This window comes from Salmo salar, unplaced genomic scaffold (assembly GCF_905237065.1).
Source record: "Salmo salar unplaced genomic scaffold, Ssal_v3.1, whole genome shotgun sequence".
In the NCBI taxonomy this organism is placed as follows: domain Eukaryota; kingdom Metazoa; phylum Chordata; class Actinopteri; order Salmoniformes; family Salmonidae; genus Salmo; species Salmo salar.
In genome coordinates this window covers 8,745-33,784 of record NW_025550740.1, presented here as the reverse complement: position 1 = coordinate 33,784, position 25,040 = coordinate 8,745, and the positions used below count along the sequence as shown (strand labels likewise).

The window sequence follows — 25,040 nt, the reverse complement described above, 5'->3', positions numbered from 1 at the left end:
TAAGGGCTTTACTCAACAGGACATCGACAGATTGTCGGTTAGGGTTAAGGGCCTTACTCAACAGGACATCGACAGATTGACGGTTAGGGTTAAGGGCCTTACTCAACAGGACATCGACAGATTGACGGTTAGGGTTAAGGGCCTTACTCAACAGGACATCGGACAGATTGACGGTTAGGTTAAGGGGCCTTACTCAACAGGACATCGACAGATTGACGGTTAGGGTTAAGGGCCTTACTCAACAGGACATCGACAGATTGACGGTTAGGGTTAGGGGCCTTACTCAACAGGACATCGCAGATTGACGGTTAGGTTAAGGGCCTTACTCAAGCAGGACATCGACAGATTGACGGTTAGGTTAAGGGCCTTACTCAACAGGACATCGAGATTGACGGTTAGGGTTAAGGGCCTTACTCAACAGGACATACGACAGATTGACGGTTAGGGTTAAGGGCCTTACTCAACGAGACATCACAGATTGACGGTTCAGGTTAGGGCCTTACTCAACGGACATTCGACAGATTGATGTGTTAGGGTTAAGGGCCTTACTCAACAGGACATCGATAGATTGACGTTAGGTTAAGGGCCTTACCAACAAGGACACCGACAGATTGACGGTTAGGTTCAAGGGGGCCTTACTCAACAGGACATCGACAGATTGGACGGTTAGGGTTAAGGGGCCTTACTCAACGAGACATCGACAGATTGACGGCCTCGGGGATTCGAACTAGTGACCTTTCAGTTACTGGCCCAACACTCCAACCGCTAGGCTACTTGCAAGCTGCTGCCTGTGTGTGTGTGTGTGTGTGTGTGTGTGCGTGTGTGTGTGAGTGAGTGAGATATTGTTCTCACCAGTACGTCAGAGCCCTGGATGATAAAGGAGCGGTTCTGGTTCCTGGGAACCACCGCCTGGACCAGAGGTTGCCCATCACACACCACCTAGGAGCACACACACACACACACACACACACACACACACACACACACACACACACACACACACACACACACACACACACACACACACACACACACACACACACACACACACACACACACACACACACACACACACAATCAACATTTGAATAGTGAAGTGGTTATTGTAAATGTAGGGGCTATGATATAGACTACTAGAGAAACGTTCTGATTCTGATGAAATATAGGAGAATGATTCCTCTCTTTACCTCCTCAAAAGGGCGTAGTTTGTCGAGCTGTTCAAACAGGTTGGGGGTAGAGTGTCCATGCGGGCCTGCCTCCTAGAGGCACTTCTCTGATGACATACGAGGAGGTGTGGCTCCTAACAAGAAGAGAAAGAAAGGGAGAAAGAAAGAAAGAGAAGGGGATAGGTATAGTTGTTAGATAGAGATATAGAATAGAATGTGGTGAGAGTGTAGATGTAAAGAGAGGATAAGTGTATAGAGAAGTGAGGAAAGAAAGAGGAAAGAAGCAGAGAAAGAAAGAGAAAGAAAGAGAGAAAGAAAGAAAGAAAAAAAAGAAAGAAGAAGAAGAAGAAAGAGAAAGAAAGAGAGCCACTGAGTCAGTCAATGTCCCACTGAGAAACTAGCTACAGACACCCAGACAGAGAGCTACAGACACCGAGACAGAGAGCTACAGACACCCAGACAGAGAGCTACAGACACCCAGACAGGGAGCTACAGACACCCAGACAGAGAGCTACAGACACCCAGACAGAGAGCTACAGATACCCAGACAGGGAGCTACAGACACCCAGACAGAGAGCTACAGACACCCAGACAGGGAGAGCTACAGACACCCAGACAGGGGAGCTACAGACACCCAGACAGGGAGCTACAGACACCCAGACAGGGAGCTACAGACACCCAGACAGGGGAGCTACAGACACCCCAGACAGGGAGCTACAGACACCCAGACAGGGAGCTACAGACACCCAGACAGAGAGCTACAGACACCCAGACAGGGAGCTACAGACACCCAGACAGGGAGCTACAGACACCCAGACAGGGAGCTACAGACACCCAGACAGGGAGCTACAGACACCCAGACAGAGAGCTACAGACACCCAGACAGGGAGCTACAGACACCCAGACAGGGAGCTACAGACACCCAGACAGAGAGCTACAGACACCCAGACAGAGAGCTACAGACACCCAGACAGGGAGCTACAGACACCCAGACAGGGAGCTACAGACACCCAGACAGGGAGCTACAAGGACACCCAGACAGAGAGCTACAGACACCCAGACAGGGAGCTACGAGACACCCAGACAGGGAGCTACAGACACCCAGACAGGGAGCTACAGACACCCAGACAGGGAGCTACAGACACCCAGACAGGGAGCTACAGACACCCAGACAGGGAGCTACAGACACCCAGACAGAGAGCTACAGACACCCAGACAGAGAGCTACAGACACCCAGACAGAGAGCTACAGACACCCAGACAGAGAGGCTACAGACACCCAGACAGGGAGCTACAGACACCCAGACAGAGAGCTACAGACACCCAGACAGCTAGCTACAGACACCCAGACAGGGAGCTACAGACACCCAGACAGAGAGAGCTACAGACACCCAGACAGCGAGCTACAGACACACCCAGACAGGGAGCTACAGACACCCAGACAGAGAGCTACAGACACCCAGACAGAGAGCTACAGACACCCAGACAGGGAGCTACAGACACCCAGACAGAGAGCTACAGACACCCAGACAGGGAGCTACAGACACCCAGACAGGGAGCTACAGACACCCAGACAGAGAGCTACAGACACCCAGACAGAGAGCTACAGACACCCAGACAGAGAGCTACAGACACCCAGACAGAGAGCTACAGACACCCAGACAGAGAGCTACAGACACCCAGACAGGGAGCTACAGACACCCAGACAGAGAGCTACAGACACCCAGACAGGTAGCTACAGACACCCCAGACAGAGAGCTACAGACACCCAGACAGAGAGCTACAGACACCCAGACAGGGAGCTACAGACACCCAGACAGAGAGCTACAGACACCCAGACAGAGAGCTACAGACACCCAGACAGGGAGCTACAGACACCCAGACAGGGAGCTACAGACACCCAGACAGAGAGCTACAGACACCCAGACAGAGAGCTACAGACACCCAGACAGAGAGCTACAGACACCCAGACAGAGAGCTACAGACACCCAGACAGAGAGCTACAGACACCCAGACAGGGAGCTACAGACACCCAGACAGGGAGCTACAGACACCCAGACAGAGAGCTACAGACACCCAGACAGAGAGCTACAGACACCCAGACAGAGAGCTACAGACACCCAGACAGAGAGCTACAGACACCCAGACAGAGAGCTACAGACACCCAGACAGAGAGCTACAGACACCCAGACAGAGAGCTACAGACACCCAGACAGGGAGCTACAGACACCCAGACAGGGAGCTACAGACACCCAGACAGGGAGCTACAGACACCCAGACAGAGAGCTACAGACACCCAGACAGAGAGCTACAGACACCCAGACAGGGAGCTACAGACACCCAGACAGGGAGCTAGCAGACACCCAGACAGGGAGCTACAGACACCCAGACAGGGAGCTACAGACACCCAGACAGAGAGCTACAGACACCCAGACAGGGAGCTACAGACACCCAGACAGGTAGCTACAGACACCCAGACAGGGAGCTACAGACAGACACCCAGACAGGGAGCTACAGACAGACACCCAGACAGGAGCTACAGACAGACACCCAGACAGGGAGCTACAGACACCCAGACAGGGAGCTACAGACACCCAGACAGGGAGCTACAGACACCCAGACAGGGAGCTACAGACACCCAGACAGGGAGCTACAGACACCCAGACAGGTAGCTACAGACACCCAGACAGGGAGCTACAGACAGACACCCAGACAGGGGAGCTACAGACAGACACCCAGACAGGGAGCTACAGACAGACACCCAGACAGGGAGCTACAGACAGACACCCAGACAGGGAGCTACAGACACCCAGACAGGGAGCTACAGACACCCAGACAGGTAGCTACAGACACCCAGACAGGGAGCTACAGACACCCAGACAGGGAGCTACAGACACCCAGACAGGTAGCTACAGACACCCAGACAGGTAGCTACAGACACCCAGACAGGTAGCTACAGACACCCAGACAGGTAGCTACAGACACCCAAATAGGGAGCTACAGACACCCAGACAGGGAGCTACAGACACCCAGACAGGGAGCTACAGACACCCAGACAGGTAGCTACAGACAGACACCCAGACAGGGAGCTACAGACAGACACCCAGACAGCTAGCTACAGACAGACTCCCAGACAGGGAGCTACAGACAGACACCCAGACAGATAGCTACAGACAGACACCCAGACAGGGAGCTACAGACAGACACCCAGACAGGGAGCTACAGACAGACACCCAGACAGGGAGCTACAGACAGACACCCAGACAGGGAGCTACAGACAGACACCCAGACAGCTAGCTACAGACAGACACCCAGACAGGGAGCTACAGACAGACACCCAGACAGCTAGCCACAGACAGACACCCAGACAGCTAGCTACAGACAGACACCCAGACAGGGAGCTACAAACAGACACCCAGACAGCTAGCTACAGACAGACACCCAGACAGCTAGCTACAGACAGACACCCAGACAGCTAGCAAAGACACCCAGATAGGGAGCTACAGACAGACACCCAGACATCTAGCTACAGACAGACACCCAGACAGGGAGCTACAGACAGACACTCAGACAGGGAGCTACAGACAGACACCCAGACAGGGAGCTACAGACAGACACCCAGACAGGGAGCTACAGACAGACACCCAGACAGCTAGCTACAGACCGACACCCAGACAGCTAGCTACAGACAGACTCCCAGACAGATAGCTACAGACAGACACCCAGACAGGGAGCTACAGACAGACACCCAGACAGGGAGCTACAGACAGACACCCAGACAGGGAGCTACAGACAGACACCCAGACAGGGAGCTACAGACAGACACCCAGACAGCTAGCTACAGACAGACATCTAGCTACAGACAGACACCCAGACAGCTAGCTACAGACAGACACCCAGACAGGGAGCTACAGACAGACACCCAGACAGCTAGCCACAGACAGACACACAGACAGCTAGCTACAGACAGACACCCAGACAGGGAGCTACAGACAGACACCCAGACAGCTAGCTACAGACAGACACTCAGACAGCTAGCTACAGACAGACACTCAGACAGCTAGCTACAGACAGACACCCAGACAGCTAGCCACAGACAGACACCCAGACAGCTAGCTACAGACAGACACCCAGACAGGGAGCTACAGACAGACACCCAGACAGCTAGCTACAGACAGACACCCAGACAGCTTGCTACAGACAGACACCCAGACAGGGAGCTACAGACAGACACCCAGACAGGGAGCTACAGACACCCAGACAGGGGAGCTACAGACAGTCAGATTCACAGATTGATCAACAGTGTCATTCAGTCAAACACACACACACACACACACACACACACACACACACACACACACACACACACACACACACACACACACACACACACACACACACACACACACACACACCTTGAGTAGTTGACAGGGCGTCTGTCCAAAGTTACTGATGATGCCCTCCAGGGCCTTGCGCTCCGTCTCATTGGCTATGGCGTCCAGATCCACCGCACCTACACAAAATAACAGAATATAATAAATAGAACAGACCAGAATAGAACAGACCAGAATAGAACAGACAAGAATAGAACACAACAGAATAGAACAGACCAGAATAGAATAGAACAGACCAGAACAGACCAGAATAGAACAGACCAGAATAGAACAGAACAGACCAGAATAGAACAGACCAGAACAGACCAGAATAGAACAGACCAGAACAGACCAGAATAGAATAGAACAGACCAGAATAGAAACAGACCAGAACAGACCAGAATAGAAACAGACCAGAATAGAACAGACCAGAATAGAACAGACCAGAATAGAACAGAACAGACCAGAATAGAACAGAATAGACCAGACCAGACCAGACCAGAATAGAACAGACCAGACCAGAATAGAACAGACCAGACCAGGAATAGAACAGACCAGAATAGAACAGAACAGACCAGACCAGACCAGACCAGACCAGAATAGAACAGACCAGAATAGACCAGACCAGACCAGAATAGAACAGACCAGACCAGAATAGAACAGACCAGACCAGAATAGAACAGACCAGAATAGAACAGAACAGACCAGACCAGACCAGACCAGACCAGAATAGAACAGACCAGAATAGAACAGACCAGACCAGAATAGAACAGACCAGAATAGAACAGAACAGACCAGAATAGAACAGAATAGACCAGACCAGAATAGAACAGACCAGACCAGAATAGAACAGACCAGAATAGAACAGACCAGACCAGAATAGAACAGACCAGAATAGAACAGACCAGAATAGAACAGACCAGAACAGACCAGAATAGAACAGACCAGAATAGAACAGACCAGAATAGAACAGACCAGAATAGAACAGACCAGAATAGAACAGACCAGAATAGAACAGACCAGAATAGAACAGACCAGAACAGACCAGACCAGAATAGAACAGACCAGAATAGAACAGACCAGAACAGAATAGAACAGACCAGAATAGAACAGAATAGAACAGACCAGAATAGAACAGACCAGAATAGAACAGACCAGAACAGACCAGATTAGACGAGACCAGAATAGACCAGAATAGAACAGACCAGAATAGACCAGAATAGAACAGACCAGAATAGACCAGACCAGAATAGAACAGACCAGAATAGAAGTCTATTGTGCAACTCTGATATGGAAATGTACCTAGTATACATTGTGGTGTCTGAGTGAGGATGGAGGGAAGAGCTCTCTCACCCACTCCTATTCCTCATATCACATTGGGAGAAGTCTCAAATTGTACCCTTTTCCCTATATAGTGCACTACTTTAGACTAGGAGCCATAGGGCTTTGGTCAATATTAGTGACCTATATAGAGAATAGGGTGTCATTCAGGACTCTCCTTACCTTCATAGGTGCAGTAGTAGAAGACATTGAGGGCCTTCACCGCCTCCTCCCCTCTCTGCTTGCAGCCAAAGATCAGGTCAATCCACTCATGGAGGTGAGAGGAAACGTGCTCACACTCCTACACCATGTTGAGGGACAAATGCATTTGTAAAAGGAAATGTATTTGATTACTTGATTAAAATGTGTCCAATCAGAGTGTAGCATGGCTGTGGGGGTTGCACCAGCGTTTCCCATAGATTATTTTTCAAGGCGGAAGGCCTCACCAGAGCTTTCCTGTGTTTCCTGATGAAGTCTTCTCTAGACAAGGCCCATTGTGGTAACAGAACATCAGTCACATTGTTCTGGGTCATCTGCAGACTGCCCAGGTCAAACCCTGCAGTAAACACACACAGAGACAGTCAATCCTTCCTCAGCTACATAAACAGACTATCCAACATTTGGTAGGGTATGAGGCTCTATGAAACACTATGATAGGCCATATTTCTGTTGTGTTGATATACTGTGTAAGGAATGACTTGTGAATATGAATTAACATAACATCGTTGCATTCCACTTAGGATGCTTTCCTAAATACACCCTGGAAATCTACTCAGATTATAGAGCACTCTGGTTTGACAGTTCCCAGAGCGCACTTTGACACTCCAGAGTGAGTTTGTTAACACAGCAGCCTTAGTCTTCCTCATGTGAAGGGAACACAGCCTTAGTCTTCCTCATGTGAAGGGAACACAGCCTTAGTCTTCCTCATGTGAAGAGAACACAGCCTTCGTCATCCTCATGTGAAGGGAACACAGCCTTAGTCTTCCTCATGTGAAGGGAACACAGCCTTAGTCTTCCTCATGTGAAGAGAACACAGCCTTCGTCATCCTCATGTGAAGGGAACACAGCCTTAGTCTTCCTCATGTGAAGAGAACACAGCCTTCGTCATCCTCATGTGAAGGGAACACAGCCTTAGTCGTCCTCATGTGAAGGGAACACAGCCTTCGTCATCCTCATGTGAAGGGGACACAGCCTTCGTCATCCTCATGTGAAGGGAACACAGCCTTCGTCATCCTCATGTGAAGGGAACACAGCCTTCGTCATCCTCATGTGAAGGGAACACAGCCTTAGTCTTCCTCATGTGAAGGGAACACAGCCTTAGTCTTCCTCATGTGAAGGGAACACAGCCTTAGTCTTCCTCATGTGAAGGGAACACAGCCTTCGTCATCCTCATGTGAAGGGAACACAGCCTTAGTCTTCCTCATGTGAAGGGAACACAGCCTTAGTCTTCCTCATGTGAAGGGAACACAGCCTTCGTCATCCTCATGTGAAGGGAACACAGCCTTAGTCTTCCTCATGTGAAGGGAACACAGCCTTCGTCATCCTCATGTAAAGGGAACACAGCCTTAGTGCTACTTACCGTTGATGTTCTGCAGGAACTCTGGAAAGTAGAAGAACTCAGGGATGAGCTCTTTGACGTCTGCGGGACTCTCCATGCGAGCCTGCCAGGCTGCTGCTACAGAGTGGAACTGACGGTCTGCACAGTCAAACCTGCAACACACACGGCCAGGAACCACACTGTTCAAATGTAACAGGCACACACACACTTTGAAATGTTAGGTTAACACGTTACACCCCCATACAACTTCAAACACCACCACACTCCCTTCCACAGCTCCATACACCCTGATACACACGTGTGTCTTCAAACAACCCAATATACACCCACACACACACCCCTGCTGTACCTGCCGCTCTGCAGCTGGATGAGGAGGGTGGTGAAGGGTTACTGTACCTGCAGCTGGATGAGGAGGGTGGTGAAGGGTTACTGTACCTGCAGCTGGATGTGGAGGGTGGTGAAGGGTTACTGTACCTGCAGCTGGATGTGGAGGGTGGTGAAGGGTTACTGTACCTGCAGCTGGATGTGGAGGGTGATGAAGGGTTACTGTACCTGCAGCTGGATGAGGAGGGTGGTGAAGGGTTACTGTACCTGCAGCTGGATGTGGAGGGTGGTGAAGGGTTACTGTACCTGCAGCTGGATGTGGAGGGTGGTGAAGGGTTACTGTACCTGCAGCTGGATGTGGAGGGTGGTGAAGGGTTACTGTACCTGCAGCTGGATGAGGAGGGTGGTGAAGGGTTACTGTACCTGCAGCTGGATGAGGAGGGTGGTGAAGGGTTACTGTACCTGCAGCTGGATGTGGAGGGTGGTGAAGGGTTACTGTACCTGCAGCTGGATGTGGAGGGTGGTGAAGGGTTACTGTACCTGCAGCTGGATGAGGAGGGTGGTGAAGGGTTACTGTACCTGCAGCTGGATGTGGAGGGTGGTGAAGGGTTACTGTACCTGCAGCTGGATGTGGAGGGTGGTGAAGGGTTACTGTACCTGCAGCTGGATGAGGAGGGTGGTGAAGGGTTACTGTACCTGCAGCTGGATGTGGAGGGTGGTGAAGGGTTACTGTACCTGCAGCTGGATGTGGAGGGTGGTGAAGGGTTACTGTACCTGCAGCTGGATGAGGAGGGTGATGAAGGGTTACTGTACCTGCAGCTGGATGTGGAGGGTGGTGAAGGGTTACTGTACCTGCAGCTGGATGAGGAGGGTGGTGAAGGGTTACTGTACCTGCAGCTGGATGTGGAGGGTGGTGAAGGGTTACTGTACCTGCAGCTGGATGTGGAGGGTGGTGAAGGGTTACTGTACCTGCAGCTGGATGAGGAGGGTGGTGAAGGGTTACTGTACCTGCAGCTGGATGTGGAGGGTGGTGAAGGGTTACTGTACCTGCAGCTGGATGTGGAGGGTGGTGAAGGGTTACTGTACCTGCAGCTGGATGTGGAGGGTGGTGAAGGGTTACTGTACCTGCAGCTGGATGTGGAGGGTGGTGAAGGGTTACTGTACCTGCAGCTGGATGTGGAGGGTGGTGAAGGTTTACTGTACCTGCAGCTGGATGTGGAGTGTGGCGAAGGGTTACTGTACCTGCAGCTGGATGAGGAGGGTGGTGAAGGGTTACTGTACCTGCAGCTGGATGTGGAGGGTGGCGAAGGGTTACTGTACCTGCAGCTGGATGTGGAGGGTGGTGAAGGGTTACTGTACCTGCAGCTGGATGTGGAGGGTGGTGAAGGGTTACTGTACCTGCAGCTGGATGTGGAGGGTGGTGAAGGGTTACTGTACCTGCAGCTGGATGTGGAGGGTGGTGAAGGTTTACTGTACCTGCAGCTGGATGTGGAGGGTGGTGAAGGGTTACTGTACCTGCAGCTGGATGTGGAGGGTGGTGAAGGGTTACTGTACCTGCCGTCCTGCAGCTGGATGTGGAGGGTGGTGAAGGGCTCCATACGGATCATGTAGTGCATGACTCCTGCAGCGTTAGAGTAGTGTGTTCCATAGTGGAACTTGTCTATCGTGCCCGTTGAGTCCTCAAAGCTCTCATACCTGATCAGACAAGACAAAATGATTAAAATGGTACCCTGCATTAACAGGAACAACAATGAATTCAACATGAAACACAGGCAGTAACACAGTGTATTTGTGGAGCATGTAGGCTGTGTATAATACTGGTCATAATATAACAGACTCAATTCAGATAACACAACACATGTACTAGGATAAGCTTGGTGTTTTAACAGAACTGGAGATGATCTGATCTGCGTCCCAAATGGCATCATCTTCCCTACATAGTGCACTACTTTTGACCAGAGCCACCTATTCCCTGGTTATAAATAGTGACATAGTGTGCATAGGAAACAGGATGCCATTTGGGACACAGACCTGGAGTTCTCTGTGCGAGGTTACTGCAGTACTCACTTCTCCCTGACGTTCTGTGCGTGGCGGGGGTTGACTACTCCGATGGGTTTGGACAGGTCTCTGAACACGGCTGGGTTCTCCAGGTCCAGATCTGGAGAGGTGTAGTCACTCAACACCCATGGGAACTGGATACAACCCAACCCAACCCAGGGACACCATTAGATTAGACTGGACTACAGCATGAATGCTGTTCGCTCATTTGTTCCTGCATTCATTCATAGAACCAATAATTCATTCGTTTGTTGATTCTTCTGTTCATTCATTCATTCATAGAATCAATGATTCATTTGTTTGTTGATTCTTCTGTTCATTCATTTCATTCCTCCCTCCCTCCCTGGTTTCCGGGACAGGGACTTACCACAGGGTACTGAGACAGGTCGTTGTAGGTACGTCCAGAGATGGTGTTCAGTTGCATCAGATATTCAAAGTTGGAAATCTCTCTGCATACCCATCTCTAATGACAAAACACAAACAGTTAGCTTCCTCTCTGCATACCCATCTCTAATGACAAAACACAAACAGTTAGCTTCCTCTCGCATACCCATCTCTAATGACAAAACACAAACAGTTAGCTTCCTCTCTGCATACCCATCTCTAATGACAAAACACAAACAGTTAGCTTCCTCTCTGCATACCCATCTCTAATGACAAAACACAAACAGTTAGCTTCCTCTCTGCATACCCATCTCTAATGACAAAACACAAACAGTTAGCTTCCTCTCTGCATACCCATCTCTAATGACAAAACACAAACAGTTAGCTTCCTCTCTGCATACCCATCTCTAATGACAAAAACACAAACAGTTAGCTTCCTCTCTGCATACCCATCTCTAATGACAAAACACAAACCGTTAGCTTCCCTCTCTGCATACCCATCTCTAATGACAAAACACAAACAGTTAGCTTCCTCTCTGCATACCCATCTCTAATGACAAAACACAAACAGTTAGCTTCCTCTCTGCATACCCATCTCTAATGACAAAACACAAACAGTTAGCTTCCTCTCTGCATACCCATCTCTAATGACAAAACACAAACAGTTAGCTTCCTCTCTGCATACCCATCTCTAATGACAAAACACAAACAGTTAGCTTCCTCTCTGCATACCCATCTCTAATGACAAAACACAAACAGTTAGCTTCCTCTCTGCATACCCATCTCTAATGACAAAACACAAACAGTTAGCTTCCTCTCTGCATACCCATCTCTAATGACAAAACACAAACAGTTAGCTTCCTCTCTGCATACCCATCTCTAATGACAAAACACAAACAGTTAGCTTCCTCTCTGCATACCCATCTCTAATGACAAAACACAAACAGTTAGCTTCCTCTCTGCATACCCATCTCTAATGACAAACACAAACAGCAGCTTCCTCTTAGTTTAGTTGACATGTCTGACATCATCATCATCTGAGACTCAATCATTAAGATGTTACTGAGGTAGTAGGCTGAGGTAGTAGGCTGAGGTAGGAGGCTGAGGTAGTAGGTCCTTACTGAATCAATAGTTATCTGTTGTAACACACAGGTTACATCCCAAACTGCACCCTATTCCCTACATAGTGCACTGCTTTTGACCAGAGCCCTATGGGCCCTACATAGGGAATAGGGTGCCATTTGTGATGCAGACGGAGTTATCAGCTGTACCTGTGTGAGGCCAGAAGCCTTGAGGAGCTCCTGAGGAGAGCGGGAGCCAAAATAGAAGAGGTTGGGGGGCCGCAGCCCCAGGATCCTAGAGTACACCATGTTCCTCACCTGGGGAGGGAGGTCGGGGTCAGGTTATATATGTCTCTTACACTGGTCCTTTTCAAATCACTTCACATTATCATTGGTGTCAAATAATGATACAATTCCACATCTTTTACAGGTATTGGGCTCAACACTGGTACAAAGACAGTGGTGGCTGGTGCCACATTAAATCGGAGGATGGGCTCAGCTGGAAACGGAATGGTATCAGCCACATCAAAGACATGGTTTCCTTGTGTTTGATACCAATACATTGACTCCATTCCCGGCCATTACTGGGAGCCATCTTCCCTCATTAGCCTTCACTGTAGTAAGACCTCAGGCCCTTGAATCTAGCAGTTAGACTAGTGACACACCTTCTTCTTGAAGTTGATGAAGTAGTGTGACTGGTCGATGAAGAATAGCTCCACAGCAGAGCGACGCAGGTTGTAGCGTCTCAGGTGCACCTCTCTCAGCTGAGACAAGGGCCGCTTGAAATCAAAACCAATTCCTGGATAGATAGAAGTTTGTCAACATCAACTCTTTCAGATTCAGTTGTATCATGATGTCAGCAGCGACTGTTCTTTACTGTAACTGGGGAATGATGCATACACAAAGACAGATCCTGTGGACAGTTGTATCATGATGTCAGCAGCGACTGTTCTTTACTGTAACTGGGGAATGATGCATACACAAAGACAGATCCTATGGACAGATGAAGCCTGGTCCTGGACTAAGAAGCCTGCTGAGTGGAGAATCTCCATTGATATAGCTTTACGGTCTCAGACTAGATTTCATCTGTGTCCGGGGAAACTGCCCCATAGTGTTCACTGCCAGACGTCTTTATGTCCTCACCCTCTTCCGTCTCCTCCCTTCTCGCTGCTGGCGTCGTAGAAGTACAGGTGATGTGTGGTGACCTCCAGCCGACCCGGAACCACCGCCACGATGGTGATGAGCTCACAGTCCTCCGACAGAACCAGCTTCTCCTTCTGACTGTCGTCCTCCCCTCCACCCTGAGGAACCGACAGAGAAAAGACATGTATCAGATGAATATTCCCCCACTAGCATTTCTGATTCAACCAACAGCTTGCTGATTATTTTACTAGTTCAATCAGGTCACTGGTGCTGAGGTTGATATGTGGAGTGGGTAGGGGGTGGAGATCAAGTCACTCACTTATTGTCCAGAAAGACAATGTCCTCTTCTCCTAACTGGTCATCCTCCATGTCACTCACTTTGGCCTCCTTGGCAACAGCCAATGGGAGGGGTTCTGAGCTGCGAGGACTATCAGCTCCTGTTGTGGAGAGATGCAGACAGACAATACATTCTACTGAACCTGAACACACTCTCACAGACCTATATTACCTGAACACACTCTCACAGACCTATATTACCTGAACACACTCTCACAGACCTATATTACCTGAACACACTCTCACAGACCTATATTACCTGAGCAGAGATTCAGAATGATATTTCTGTTTTATCTGATGTTTTGAAGCTTAATGCCAAACGAATTCCCCAATCTTAGGAAAATAAAGGTCTTCTAATCCAATGTTACCTGAACACAGATTTTTAAAACACATCTTCAAAACACAGCAGTGCCCTGCACTAACCTGCACACGAAAACAGATCACCTACCAATTTAGATTGGAAACTTGCTTCTGCTCAACAAAAGCAATTGACTGAAATCTTGTAGACATGGCTACGACATCATAACATGGCAAGCACCTAAAGTCCTACCATGCGATGTATATTTGTCATCTCATAAGGCATACCCATATTGTCTCTGAAGGCGCTGGCTTCCTGGTGAGTGTCGTACTGGTAGTTAGGCACTAGTTTCAGACGCATCTTAGAATACGTCTCTGCACTGGACAACTTCCATTTCACCTCTAGTGGGACTCTGAGGTAGAAATCACAGTAGATTCCAGTCAGGCACAAAGCACCACAACAAAGCTTACAATATATGACATTAGTGGTTGAGTCCATCTGGTGCAGGGCAAAGCTCCCATTATATGTTGATCTAGGGTCAGTTTTGCACTTTAACCCCCTAATGGTTAAAGGAGTTGTTCACTATTTTACAACATGATGTTAGATGGTTCCTCACCTTGAAAGTAGCCTATGAGCCAGGAGAAACAGCCATTACAAACTTAAGCGAACTTTAGCAAACGCTAGCTAAAAAATCAATGGAAGTGATGGGGGGTGAGCATGTTTATTTTTATATGGACAAATCATCTTAAAGTAACATCAAACCAAATATGGAGTTAGTGTCAGGTGACTTGGACAGTATTTGTTTCTAAACATGCCCCCATCACGTCCATTGATTTGTAGCTAGCGGTGGCTAAAGTTAGCTGAAGTTTGAAAATGGTTGATTAAAGATAACTGCACCATGGATTCCAGTTTCTCCTGGCCCATGGACTACTTTCAGGGTGAGGAACCAGCTAAAGTCATGTTGTAAAATAATGAACTATTCCTTTAATGTTAGGACATGGGGAAGGTAACCAGAGCCTAGATATATACCTTACGGCAACTACAACCTGGAGCTTAAACCATACAGATAAATATACAGACACATAAAGATACGGTCTGGACTACCTTTAGGGTCTGACCAGAGCCCTATGGGCCTTGGTCAAAAGTAGTGCACTACCTAGGGAATAGGGTGCCATTTGGGACGCAAATATAGATATACAGTTGAAGTCGGAAGTTTACATACACCTTAGCCAAATACATTTAAACTCAGTTTTTCACAATTTCTGACATTTAATCCTAGTAAAAATTCCCTGTCTTAGGTCAGTTAGGATCACCACTTTATTTTAAGAATGTAAAATGTCAGAATAATAGTAGAGAGAATGATTTATTTCAGCTTTTATAACTTTTCTCACATTCCCAGTGGGTCAGAAGTTTACATACACTCAAGTAGTATTTGGTAGCATTGCCTTTAAATTGTTTAACTTGGGTCAAACGTTTCGGGTAGCCTTCCACAAGCTTCCCACAATAAGTTGGGTGAATTTTGGCCCATTCCTCCTGACAGAGCTGGTGTAACTGAGTCAGGTTTGTAGGTCTTCTGGCTCGCACACGCTTATTCAGTTCTGCCCACAAATTTTCTATAGGATTGAGGTCAGGGCTTTGTGATGGCCACTCCAATACCTTGACTTTGTTGTCCTTACGCCATTTTGCCACAACTTTGGAAGTATGCTTGGGGTCATTGTCCATTTGGAAGACCCATTTGCGACCAAGCTTTAACTTCCTGACTGATGTCTTGAGATGTTGCTTCAATATATCCACATAATTTTACTTCTCCATGATGCCATCTATTTTGTGAAGTTCACCAGTCCCTCCTGCAACAAAGCACCCCCACAACATGATGCTGCCACCCCTGTGCTTCACGGTTGGGATGGTGTTCTTCGGCTTGCAAGCCTCCCCTTTTCCTCCAAACATAACGATGGTCATTATGGCCAAACAGTTCTATTTCTGTTTCATCAGACTAGAGGACATTTCTCCAAAAAGTATGATCTTTGCCCCCATGTGCAGTTGCAAACCGTAGTCTGTCTTTTTATGGCGGTTTTGGAGCAGTGGCTTCTTCCTTGCTGAGTGGCTTTTCAGGTTATGTCGATATAGGACTCGTTTTACTGTGGATATAAATACTTTTGTACCTGTTTCCTCCAGCATCTTCACAAGGTCCTTTGCTGTTGTTCTGGGATTGATTTGCACTTTCGCACCAAAGTACGTTCATCTCTAGGAGACAGAACGCGTCTCCTTCCTGAGCGGTATGACGGCTGCGTGGTCCCATGGTGTTTATACTTGCGCACTATTGTTTGTACAGATGGACGTGGTACCTTCAGGCATTTGGAAATTGCTCCCAAGGATGAACCAGACTTGTTTGGCTGATTTCTTTTGATTTTCCCATGATGTCAAGCAAAGAGGCACTGAGTTTGAAGGTAGGCCTTGAAATACATCCACAGGTACACCTCCAATTGACTCAAATTATGTCAATTAGCCTATCAGAAGCTTCTAAAGCCATGACATCATTTTCTGGAATTTTCCAAGCTGTTTGAAGGCACAGTCAACTTAGTGCATGTAAACATCTGACCCACTGGAATTGTGATACAGTGAATTATAAGTGAAATAATCTGTCTGTAAACAATTGTAAGAAGAATTACTTGTGTCATGCACAAACTAGACTTCCTAACCGACTTGCCAAAACTATAGTTTGTTAACAAGAAATTTGTGGAGTGGTTGAGTTTTAATGACTCCAACCTAAGTGTATGTAAACTTCCGACTTCAACTGTAGATACAATAGAGTCTGACCTGTGTGCCCAGGCCTCTCTCGCTGGTGAGCAGCCTGCGGAGGGACTTCCAGTGGCGCCACACAACTCCCTGCTGGCCGGAGCTCTGTTTCTGACCACTGTGGTAACGGCTGTTTTCACTGCGTACCCGCCTCAGGTACGGGTCCACTATCACCTCCTGTAAGAGCACACACAGACCCCATGCGCACGCACGAACACGCACACACACACAAATACCTGTAGATTACTGACCAATCAGCAATACAAGCACAAACCAAGTTCTACTGGGCTGATAATCCACTGCTTCAGAATACTCCAGATCACCACAATATAATGACAACAGTACAACTAGAAGCTGAACAAAAACAACTTTCAAGACATAATATTGACTTGATATTAATGTCATAATGGAGGTTATTTCATAATGGAGGACAGTGGGCTATACTATGACCTCATAGGAGTACCAGGCCTGCTACTAGCATAGTTTACCTGGAACTTGTCTTTGCTGTAGGTCCTCTCTTTGTCCCGCCGTATGGCAGTGCTCATCAGGTCATCAAAGCATGAGTTCCAGAAGTTAGACATGAGGTCATGACTCTTCCCAAACTGATCCAGTTCATACTGCTCCATGGTGGGCTGCACCTACACATTACATACATACATTATATACTGTAATGTTATACACTACCTACACATTACATACACACATCATATACTGTAAAGTTATACACTACCTACACATTACATACATACATTATATACTGTAATGTTATACACTACCTACACATTACATACATACATTATATACTGTAATGTTATACACTACCTACACATTACATACATACATTATATACTGTAATGTTATACACTACCTACACATTACATACATACATTATATACTGTAATGTTATACACTACCTACACATTACGTACACACATTATATACTGTAATGTTATACACTACCTATACATTATATACTGTAATGTTATACACTACCTACACATTATATACTGTAATGTTATACACTACCTACACATTACATACACACATTATATACTGTAATGTTATACAGTACCTACACATTACATACATACATTATATACTGTAATGTTATACACTACCTACACATTACATACACACATTATATACTGTAATGTTATACACTACCTATACATTACGTACACACATTATATACTGTAATGTTATACACTACCTATACATTATATACTGTAATGTTATACACTACCTATACATTATATACTGTAATGTTATACACTACCTACACATTATATACTGTAATGTTATACACTACCTACACATTACATACATACATTATATACTGTAATGTTATACACTACCTACACATTACGTACACACATTATATACTGTAATGTTATACACTACCTATACATTATATACTGTAATGTTATACACTACCTACACATTATATACTGTAATGTTATACACTACCTACACATTACATACATACATTATATACTGTAATGTTATACACTACCTACACATTATATACTGTAATGTTATACACTACCTACACATTATATACTGTAATGTTATACACTACCTACACATTACATACACAATTATATACTGTAATGTTACACACTACCTACACATTACATACACACATTATATACTGTAATGTTATACAGTACCTACACATTACATACATACATTATATACTGTAATGTTATACACTACCTACACATTACATACACACATTATATACTGTAATGTTATACACTACCTACACATTACATACACAATTATATACTGTAATGTTACACACTACCTACACATTACATACATACATTATATACTGTAATGTTACACACTACCTACACATTACATACATACATTATATACTGTAATGTTACACACTACCTACACATTACATACACACATTATATACTGTAATGTTATACACTACCTACACATTACATACACACATTATATACTGTAATGTTATACACTACCTACACATTATATACATGCATTATATACTGTAATGTTATACACTACCTACACATTACATACACACATTATATACTGTAATGTTATACACTACCTACACATTATATACTGTAATGTTATACACTACCTACACATTACATACACACATTATATACTGTAATGTTATACAGTACCTACACATTACATACATACATTATATATTGTAATGTTACACACTACCTACACATTATATACTGTAATGTTATACACTACCTACACATTACATACATACATTATATACTGTAATGTTATACACTACCTATACATTACATACACACATTATATACTGTAATGTTATACACTACCTACACATTACATACACACATTATATACTGTAATGTTACACACTACCTACACATTACATACATACATTATATACTGTAATGTTATACACTACCTACACATTACATACACACATTATATACTGTAATGTTATACACTACCTACACATTACATACATACATTATATACTGTAATGTTACGTACACACATTATATACTGTAATGTTATACACTACCTATACATTATATACTGTAATGTTCTATACTACCTATACATTACATACACACATTATATACTGTAATGTTACGTACACACATTATATACTGTAATGTTATATACTACCTATACATTATATAGAGTCATGTTATATACTACCTATACAGTAATGTTATATACTACCTATACAGTAATGTTATATACTACCTATACATTATATACAGTAATGTTATATACAGTAATGTTATATACTACCTATACATTATATACAGTAATGTTATATACGACCTATACATTATATACAGTAATGTTATATACTACCTATACAGTAATGTTATATACTACCTATACATTATATACAGTAATGTTATATACTACCTATACATTATATACAGTAATGTTATATACTACCTATACATTATATACAGTAATGTTATATACTACCTATACATTATATACAGTAATGTTATATGCTACCTATTCATTATATACAGTAATGTTACATACTACCTATACATTATATACAGTAATGTTATATACTACCTATTCATTATATACAGTAATGTTATATGCTACCTATTCATTATATACTATAATGTTATATACTACCTATACATTATATACAGTAATGTTATATACTACCTATACAGTAATGTTACATACTACCTATACATTATATACAATAATGTTACATAATACATATACATTATATACCATAATGTTACATACTACCTATTCATTATATACAGTAATGTTATATACTACCTATACAGTAATGTTATATAGTACCTATACATTATATACAGTAATGTTATATACTACCTATACAGTAATGATGCATACTACCTATACATTGTATACTGAAATGTTATACACTACCTATACATTATATACAGTAATGTTATATACTACCTATACATTATATACAGTAATGTTATATACTACCTATACATTATATACAGTAATGTTATATGCTACCTATTCATTATATACTGTAATGTTATATACTACCTATTCATTATATACAGTAATGTTATATACTACCTATACATTATATACTGTAATGTTATATACTACATATCACATTGGCAAAGGCCCTAAAGGTAATGGACATAAGCTGATAAACGAGCACACACGCACAGACACAGACAAACTGTTGCTCAGACTGGGAAAGAGGGGATACCTAGTCAGTTGTACAACTGAATGCATTCAACTGAAATGTGTCTTCTGCATTTAACCCAACCCCTCTGAATCAGACTGGGCTTTACTGCCAGATCTAAGACATTTTCTATTTACAAGATATCTAAACAAAACAGATTTGTGATTATACACTGTCACACACATCTATAATAAATCCTCAGCTAAACCCAGTGGGTAGACGTCTGTTTGGCTTCATATCCTCAAACCTCTTGGTCTGCTAGGTGACTTCTCTTCCATCACATTCACACAGTAAATACAAGGAAAGCTTTTCTAAACTGGGAGAGATCCTGGCCTTCCATCCACGTACCTCCAGTGTGTAGACTATGAGGTAAATAATGAGAGAGGAGGACCAGAGAACACTGAACAGACACATTATCTGTCCCTGGTTTACTTTTCACTCTGAGGCAGAAAGGAGGATGTTACATCAGCCTGTCTAGAAATACTAGCCTGAGAAGAGACAAACGCCAACACCACATTTAGTAGTAGAACCTACGGACTCAGTTTAGTTTCTGAACTAAAGAAGAGAAGTGGACAAGCTAATGTTTTTAGCCTGTCCAGGAACTACCAAGGGACTACTGAGGAAAATGAGCTGTCCAACATACTTGACTGGATGTTTGTTTACTCCATGTGTAACTCTGTGTGGTTGTTTGTGTCACACTGCTTTGCTTTATCTTGGCCAGGTCGCAGTTGTAAATGAGAACTTGTTCTCAACTGGCCTACCTGGTTAAATAAAGGTGAAATAAACCCCTTTTTTTATACGAAGCTGCCATGTGGGGAATCATAGGTGGCTCGTTTCAGCTAGTTTTAGGTTGTTCTTGATACCATGTTTTGCTTTGAGGTGTTTGACTGATGTCATGTCTATGCTAATATAGCTGAAATTCCCTAGCTAGCGAACCTACAACTGCAACGATGGATTCTAGAAACAAAAGAGCTCCTTATGCTCATATATTCAGTTCCAATAAACACTGAGATGAAATATAGTTTACATGTTGTCAACAATCTAAGTCAACCCGTCTGTTTTGCCCCCTAGTTGCACACCCGTTGGCCAACCCGTCTGTAAGGCCCTGGTCAAATGTAGTGCACTATATAGGGAGCCATTTGGGATCCAGATGATATAAACCAGAAGATAGATAAATGAAGGTTGAGTAGTACTGACGTGGCGTTGGTAGAAGTCCAGCCACTCCACTGTGTGGCTGTAGCTCTGGAGGTCCTGGGCGAAGGTGGGGCTGCCGTTGGTGACTGGCAGGCTGGGCAGCAGGCCGTGCAGGGTCACGGGGTCAGCGTGTTGGTCCAGGAGGGTACGCACGATGGGCACCAGCTGGGAAAAGGTCTCCGTGTGTCCTCCGTTGGGGTCGGCCTAAAACAAAACACCTTACTGTTGTACTTGTCTTTCTCACACTAACAGTCATACTTGTCTTTATTTACTAGTGTAAGGCCAGTGATAAGAATGGAAACACCAGAATAACGGATGTCAAAATAAAAGTTCCATTAAGTCCCAAATTCCAATATGTTCTCACAATAAAGGTCTCACACTAGCACCAATTTAGAAATAGCTGCTTTATTGAGGAAAGTTTTAATTGCAATGACTATGTTATGGGGTTGTGAATGCACTGACTAAGTCGCTCTGGATAAGTGCGTCTGCTAAAATGACAGAAATGTCCAACATAAATGTACCTCCATTACCCCGCCGGGCCACAGGGGGGCACCTAGTCGCCCCAGCAGGAAGCACACCTCGTCCCAGCCCAGAGAGAGAACTGTCTGCAGGAGGCTGTGGAGTTTAACGCAGGCCATTACAGACACCTGGGGAGAGAGGGAAGGGAGAGAGAGACATAGAGAGAGAGAGAGAGACAGAGAGAGACACAGAGAGAGAGAGACACAGAGAAAGAGAGAGGCAGAGAGAGAGGCAGAGAGAGAGAGACACAGAGACACACAGAGAGAGAGAGAGAGAGAGAGAGAGACAGAGACACACAGAGAGACAGAGACACACAGAGAGAGAGAGACACAGAGAGAGAGGCAGAGAGAGAGAGAGACACAGAGAGAGAGAGAGGCAGAGAGAGAGAGAGAGAGACAGAGACACACAGAGAGACAGAGACACAGAGAGAGAGACACAGAGACACACACAGAGAGAGAGAGAGAGAGAGGCAGAGAGACAGAGACACACAGAGAGACAGAGACACACAGAGAGAGAGACACACAGAGAGAGAGGCAGAGAGAGAGACACACACACAGAGAGAGAGAGGCAGAGAGAGAGAGAGAGAGAGAGAGACAGAGACACACAGAGAGACAGAGACACAGAGAGAGAGACAGAGAGACAGAGAGAGAGAGAGACACACACAGAGAGAGACAGAGACACACAGAGAGACAGAGACACAGAGAGAGAGAGACACACACACAGAGAGAGAGAGACACAGAGAGAGAGAGAGAGAGAGAGAGACACACAGAGAGAGAGAGAGGCAGAGAGAGAGAGAGAGAGACAGAGACACACAGAGAGACAGAGACACAGAGAGAGAGACAGAGAGAGACAGAGAGAGAGACACACAGAGAGAGAGAGAGACACAGAGAGAGAGAGAGAGAGAGAGAGACACACAGAGAGAGAGAGACACAGAGAGAGAGAGAGACACAGAGAGAGAGAGAGACACAGAGAGAGAGACACAGAGACAGAGCGAGAGAGAGACAAAGAGAGAGAGACAGAGAGAGAGACACAGAGAGACAGAGACACAGAGAGACAGACACAGAGAGAGAGACACAGAGAGAGAGACACAAAGAGAGAGACACAGCGAGACAGAGACAGAGAGAGACAGAGAGAGAGACACACAGAGAGAGAGAGAGACACAGAGAGAGAGAGAGAGAGAGAGACACACAGAGAGAGAGAGACACAGAGAGAGAGAGAGACACAGAGAGAGAGAGAGACACAGAGAGAGAGACACAGAGACAGAGCGAGAGAGAGACAAAGAGAGAGAGACAGAGAGAGAGACACAGAGAGACAGAGACACATAGAGACAGACACAGAGAGAGAGACACAGAGAGAGAGACACAAAGAGAGAGACACAGCGAGACAGAGACAGAGAGACACAGAGAGAGAGACACAGAGAGAGAGAGAGACACAGAGAGAGAGAGACACAGAGAGAGAGAGACACAGAGAGAGAGAGACACAGAGAGAGAGACACAGAGAGAGAGAGACACAGAGAGAGAGAGAGACACAGAGATTCTTTGGTCAAAAAGCAAATTAGTCTCCACTTCAAAAGTATTCTCACAGGTGTTAGAATCAACAGAAGTCCTAGTAAATGTTTCATCAGTATACAAACCTGATATTATTAATACTCAGCTGATTTATTAAGTGGGGTACTAATATTAACAAAACACACAACAACAATTCAAGTGGATGGAAAAAGCTTTGCTCCTTAAAAATAAATAAACAAATCCCAACGCTTAAAGGAAGTCTTTGGACCATTTATTTATGACCACTTGATCCCACACTCCTACAGGAGTGCTAAATAGCACCCCATTCCCTACATAGTGCACTACTTCTGACCAGAAAGTTATGCACTATGTAGGGAACAGGCTACCATTTGGGATGCATCCCAACAGTAGTTATAACTCAGAGAAGAGCTGCCCGTCCACACAACACTCCTCAGGAGGAATGCTAGCTATGTTCTCTGTGCACTGATAGATAACCATAGATGGACTGGTATTCTAAACACACTTTCCCCTCAAAAGGTCTAACCTTTATTTGATAGTAAATGTGTACTGACAGACAGAGCATTGGGATTGGTCCCACGACATCAAACCCACGCGTTGACTAATGCCCTAAATGGATGTAATTTGGAGAAAGAAGTTGTTTCCCAAATAGCACCCTATCCACCCCTATCCCAGCCTATGGGCTCTGGTCAAAAGTAGTACACTATATAGTGATTAGGGAGCCATTCGGCATGCAAGCCAGAGTTGGAGCCAGTCTAGTTTGGCTAGAGGGAGGTGGGCGTAGCGTAACATAGGTGACTGACCTGTGAGTCCTGTTGCTGGACGTAGCCGGTGATGATGCGAGGCCGATCTGAGCCATCTCTCTGAGCTCCAGAGCTCCGGGGTACCAGGGGTACTGTGCCATGCCTGTAGTCTGTCCAGGAGGTTCACCACCCCCCCTCAAAGATCTACAACAACAACACACCTGTTAACAGTCCACAACACATTTTCATTCAATTCAATTCCCACAAGGGGCAATTATGTAGGCAAGAGTGCAGATACCTGAATACAAACATAACAATGAGTCAATTCTCAAGACCGGTTACCACACAGTTAAATGATATAGAACTACTATTCAAAACAGTAACCAAGCTAAAGCCAAGATGCGTCCACTGACATTAAACACAATACCGTCACAATAACAGGAAGTAGCTGTGCCATTAATACATGTAACTACATGTAATCTAAAATGTAATCTACCTAATCCCCCGAATATGTATTATTTATCATGATGACCATAAACAATAACTAGTAATGCTGC

The 25,040-nt window shown here is 45.2% G+C and overlaps 2 protein-coding genes across 2 annotated transcripts; both read right to left on the bottom strand.

Annotated features, from left to right (window-relative positions):
• Positions 1–852: 852 nt before the first annotated feature.
• Positions 853–14,380, bottom strand: LOC106573589 (neurobeachin-like protein 2; the record flags this gene model as incomplete). The annotated part of the gene is made up of 13 exons (XM_045713938.1): positions 14,308–14,380; positions 13,706–13,823; positions 13,387–13,544; positions 12,909–13,042; positions 12,454–12,561; positions 11,166–11,261; positions 10,808–10,932; positions 10,295–10,435; positions 8,438–8,568; positions 7,305–7,414; positions 7,042–7,159; positions 5,581–5,678; positions 853–909 (listed from the first exon to the last, which is right to left on the bottom strand). Coding segments are annotated over exons 1-13 (1,467 nt in total), but the record flags the coding sequence as incomplete, so codon positions are not given.
• On the bottom strand, positions 13,692–24,663 carry LOC123739895 (neurobeachin-like protein 2). Its single transcript, XM_045713939.1, has 7 exons — positions 24,544–24,663; positions 22,217–22,342; positions 21,699–21,899; positions 17,305–17,454; positions 16,838–16,993; positions 14,308–14,432; positions 13,692–13,823 (listed from the first exon to the last, which is right to left on the bottom strand). The coding sequence occupies exons 2-6, from the start codon at positions 22,331–22,333 to the stop codon at positions 14,382–14,384; spliced, it is 675 nt and encodes a 224-aa protein (XP_045569895.1). The 5' UTR covers positions 22,334–22,342; positions 24,544–24,663; the 3' UTR covers positions 13,692–13,823; positions 14,308–14,381.
• Positions 24,664–25,040: the final 377 nt, after the last annotated feature.

Coding starts and splice junctions, on each gene's coding strand:
- LOC123739895 (XM_045713939.1), bottom strand. CDS start 22,333: ATGGCCTGCGTTAAACTCCACAGCCTCCTGCAGACAGTTCTCTCTCTG. Junction 21,900..22,216: donor GGCCCGGCGGGGTAATGGAG/GTACATTTATGT, acceptor GTTTTGTTTTAG/GCCGACCCCAACGGAGGACA. Junction 17,455..21,698: donor TGGACTTCTACCAACGCCAC/GTCAGTACTACT, acceptor TGTAATGTGTAG/GTGCAGCCCACCATGGAGCA.